The sequence below is a fragment of the Olea europaea genome, chromosome 21, assembly GCF_002742605.1.
Source record: "Olea europaea var. sylvestris chromosome 21, O_europaea_v1, whole genome shotgun sequence".
NCBI classification, from domain to species: Eukaryota; Viridiplantae; Streptophyta; class Magnoliopsida; order Lamiales; family Oleaceae; genus Olea; species Olea europaea.
Genome location: NC_036257.1, coordinates 12760835 through 12765458, shown reverse-complemented (window position 1 = coordinate 12765458; position 4624 = coordinate 12760835). Strand labels below are relative to the sequence as shown.

Sequence of the window (4624 nt, the reverse complement as noted above, 5' to 3'; positions counted from 1 at the left end):
ACTGTGACATTGGCATGGAGGCGCGGAGGTAGACAGGTATTGACCTTTGGATTAGTATATTTTGAGAATAGTTGATGAAATGTAATTGAAAATTTGATAAAAGTTGTGGGCTTTATAAATTGGGTGGTTAAAATTAACTGTTGAGTTTAAATTATTAGTCACCGATGGATGGACCAAGATTTGGGTCCATAAGCAATGACAATTGTCTTATGAAGGCTTGCTTTTCACAACGGCTTCAACCATGAACTTGACATGTGACTTGGCACAAGTAATATAAAGCTCAAATTAGAGTGGAGAACAATACAAGCGTCGTGATGCTAGGCGAAGTAACACAAATGATGCATCCTAGATGACGAAAGTCCAATAGTCGAAAGCATTACTAGTTTACACTCTGACTCAAGTAGCATGTGACACGTGAAATTTGTGTGAAGCTCTCCTTGAAAAGAAGGTGATCAAGTTGCACCTTGTAATACGTCATCAATTTTTTTTAGTTAAACCATATAGGGATAAATTTTATGTGAAGTCAACTTAATTCTGTTTTAAACTCGACATTAAATTTAAGCTTTCTTTAAAGGTGGTAATAAACTTTCGATGTTTGTTGGTGCATGTTTGGGAGATGATTATAATCAATTTAAATTAGTGATGGATAAATGAGTGGTATTTGCGAGTCCCATGAAATAGTTTTTAAAAATTGGGTATGATCGATTATAAATAGTACAAGACGAGCAGTGTTTGCTTAACTAACAGAGAAAAATACGAGGCACTCTAGTTTGCAAATAACCAGATACGATAAATTTTCTTTTAATCAAACAAATAGAATTGAACAGAGAGACAAAATCGTAGGTCAATAATCAGCTTGAAACAAAAGAAAATTTAAGGACCATCTTGATATATGAACTTTTATGAAGGTATGGTTTAATAATTAAACCAACTTCGATGCACACAATGCTGAAAACATCTTAGGATACAAAATAACTTAACATCAAATATATATGTACAGCCTAGTCCAGTATCTATATAGCATGTGGGCAAAAATCAAACCTTAAAAATCATATCAATAACGGTTCCACTGCAATCCCAGTTCAGACAGATAACTGTCTGGACTTCCTTCCCCAAAACTTGGGGAGCATTTACTGTCGTCCATTTTGGTAAGATGATAAAATAGAGTTTTGATCACAGTCTGATCAGAGTTTGATGATGATGAATATGTTCCAAGATTATGATCCGGAGGGAACCATCCAGATGTGGGCATGAATTTGTCGGATGATTCTGTGATTTGTAAGAAATTATTGTTCAAAATGGAGAAGCAGGGCACTTGCTCTTGATTATACTCATCTGTTGTGGCCTGATTTTGGTTAAAGGGGAGACAGGTTTTCATTAATGGAGGAAGAGAAGAAGAAGAATTGGTGATTTCCTTTTCGTGGCTGCTTCCTGTTTCGGGTTTGGCTTCAACTTCTCCTTTTTTGTAGAACAATCTGCATAAAACCCAATCCTCCTGCATGCAAGTATAATTCCATGCGATCAAAATTCATATACAATGTGAAAAACCCTGGAGAGTGTCGAAGAGAGGAATAAGCAGCATGAAGTGTAGCTATTTAACTTTTCATAATACTTCCGTCTCCCAACGAGGATACGTTTTTTAATTGATTATATATTAGTATTTTTATTAATAAAATGTGAGGTCCTTGTTTAATTTAACTAAAAATCAGATTTTTACTAAATTCTGATAAAAGTTGATGAATTGTGTAATTAAAATATTGATAAAATTATATATTTCGTGAAATGTGTAATTAAAATTAAATATTGAATTTAACTTGAATTTTTATCTTAAATCAAATGGGGACGAAGTGTCGTTTTCTTGACGTAAGAAGATTCTACTTTGGTTTTAGCATTTAGTGCTAGCTAAACTCCATGGAAGAAGAAAAGACAAAATAGATTATTTAAGGGGGAAAAACTAATAGTAATTATAATAATCAAAAGGTTTAATAGAAGACAAAATCCCAGAAAAGACAAAAGTTTTTCGACAAATTGCAGATGCAATGAATATAATTAATCAACTTTAATGTCATTAATCAAGCTTAAATTAACTAAAAGTAAGATAATCGTAAATTAAGTCCCCGTCTAATATAGCTTAAAAGGTTGATGAAAGATTAGGTTAAAGTCTGTAATTAAATGTAACAGCACATTTTACGGAATTCAAGACTTTTGTTAACTTTTCAACTCCATATTTCATTAATTTTTATTAAAATCTACTAAAATATGATTTCAGCTACACCAACCAATTACGGACTAAGAATCAAATTAAACGATAGAGAGGGTAAATTGATTACCTTGACAGATGATAATTTAGGAGGGCCAAAGGGTCCTTCAAGGCGAAATTCATGCATGACCCATTCAGTTTTTCTTCCTTTAGGAGCCCTGCCTTGGTAAAATACCAATGTCTTTCTCATTCCAACCAGGGTTCCCTTCTGAAGAATTGACCTGTCTTTTCCGGTGGCCTTCCAGTAACCCGATAGCGTTGCTCGATTTGTTCTTAGTCCTGTTGCATATTTACGATCGCGTTGGCTGTAAAAATACCACTCCTTTCCTCCTACACATGCTAATTCTGCGCCATCAAAATCGCTATACTTAACGTTTTAATAAACTATTAAATCAATATTGATGGTAATATAAACACCGTTCAATAGAACTAGGTTGGTGTCACGAGTTCACTCCTACTTCTACTCATTTATGAAAATTGTAACATGTCAAGATAAGGACTTGTAGGTGACAAGCACGTGGGTGCGAGCCCCTTATTGACAGGTAATCTTAACTCCAATAATTAATCATGTAAGGTCTAAATCTTCAATTCGTAATAAAGAAAGAACGAGAAATATGGAAGGTTCGCGTCCACTAGATTGACTTGCAAAGTGTACACTTGTGTGGTTGAGATTAGGTGCAAAGGTGTAGACGACATGACTTGAAATTCTCTTTGTTATCTTGAAATCACTGTCACATCTTTTGGTTAGGATAATGCCAAGAGTGTCAATTTCTACAAAAAGGTATTTGAATATGAATTTTGAAATATACTCACTTCATACATAAAATTGTAAGGGATTTAGGACATGTTTGATAGAAATTTTAGAAAGTGAAAAATTACTTTTAAGATTAAAAAGTTATTTTTATACATGTTTAAATAATTTTTTAAAGTATTTTGCCGAGCTAAAAGAACTTTTAAATAAAGTCGATCTCTCTTTTACGTAAAACAAAAACTCTATTAAACGAGTCATTGAATTTTCGATCAAAAGTTTAACACGTGCATAATTGTTTATAGAGAGTTTATTTACGATATACGGATGTAAATCTTTTTACATGCTCTTTTGATAATGTATAAACTTAACAAAGCATATGAAGACAATATTCATTTTGTATGGCTATGGTGGAATCTATCTTGTGGAAAACAAAACATATTGGCAAAAGGACCCAAGAAGTCTTCCACATGCGAAAAAAATTAAAATCTTTATCTTCAAAATTCATAATTCTTTACTTATAATTTAAATATATTAATTTACTTATCCATAAGAGATATAAACATTAAAATGATCTCGAAAGCATATTAGAAAACATAAAGCAAGAAGTAAAATAAAAATATGAAGTAAATTATGTCCGTGTTTAGTTTAACTAAAAATTAGTTTTTAATAGATTTTGATAAAAGTTAGTGAAATATATTATTGAAAATTTAACAAAAATTGCGAGTTTCATGAAATGCGTGATTAAAAATGAATTTAAAGAAAAAACGAGTTTTAAAAAATGAGCGCCAAACAGATACTATAAGAAATTTTGAGTACTCACCTGGAATGTCCCAAGGCTCGCACTTATTGAGGTCAACTTCAATTAACATAGGGTGGTTCAGGTGGCCACAGCCGGCTACCCATGTCATCAAGTAATCACATATCAATTCTTCATCTCTTGGCTGAAACCTAAATCCCGGCGGCAGCTTTGCCTCAATCATGCTCAAACTACTCATTTTCCGGCACGGTGGCGATGGCTGAGGTGATAGAGAGAGAAGATAGAAGGGAGAGAAAGAAAGAGAGAGAGAATATGACTTTCAAATGCTTAACAAGAAGGGCAAATGGCAGTTCGTATATATACAAATAAAAAACCTGATATTTATTACATTTTTTATTGGCTAGTCAAAAGAATGGAATTACTTGTTAGAAAGAAGTGTTCGTGTGGTTTGAAGTTTGCTACTTGTAGAATGACGTGGCTTCATATTGGACCTCAGCCTGCTGACGTGGCTTCCTTGTTACTTCTTTCCATTTGACATGGATACTAACAATATTTTTAAGTTTGTTCACACGAGGTAGCAGATAAATTATTCCAAGTTGTAGGTTGTACTTGATCAATATAACCTTATCCATCTAAATATCACCTGCAAGCTGAAACGCCTAGTTAGGATTAAAAAGTCGCTGTTTAAGAAAAAGTATGGAGATCATTTGTACTTCAACGATAAAGCTTGTGGTTAGAACAATATAGAATGAGTGCAAGAAAGACAGGTGAGAGAGCATTTGACTAAGGTTTAGATTAAGCATCATGTTTGTACAAGGGATGGCTATGAAGCGAATATGGAACAGGTTGATCATTC

General features: G+C 33.2%; 1 protein-coding gene across 1 annotated transcript; it reads right to left on the bottom strand.

The window, feature by feature from the left end:
• Nucleotides 1-840: 840 nt before the first annotated feature.
• On the bottom strand, nucleotides 841-4102 carry LOC111370725 (NAC domain-containing protein 21/22-like). Its single transcript, XM_022992571.1, has 3 exons — nucleotides 3832-4102; nucleotides 2331-2605; nucleotides 841-1495 (listed from the first exon to the last, which is right to left on the bottom strand). The coding sequence occupies exons 1-3, from the start codon at nucleotides 4004-4006 to the stop codon at nucleotides 1055-1057; spliced, it is 891 nt and encodes a 296-aa protein (XP_022848339.1). The 5' UTR covers nucleotides 4007-4102; the 3' UTR covers nucleotides 841-1054.
• Between the last annotated feature and the right edge of the window lie 522 nt (nucleotides 4103-4624).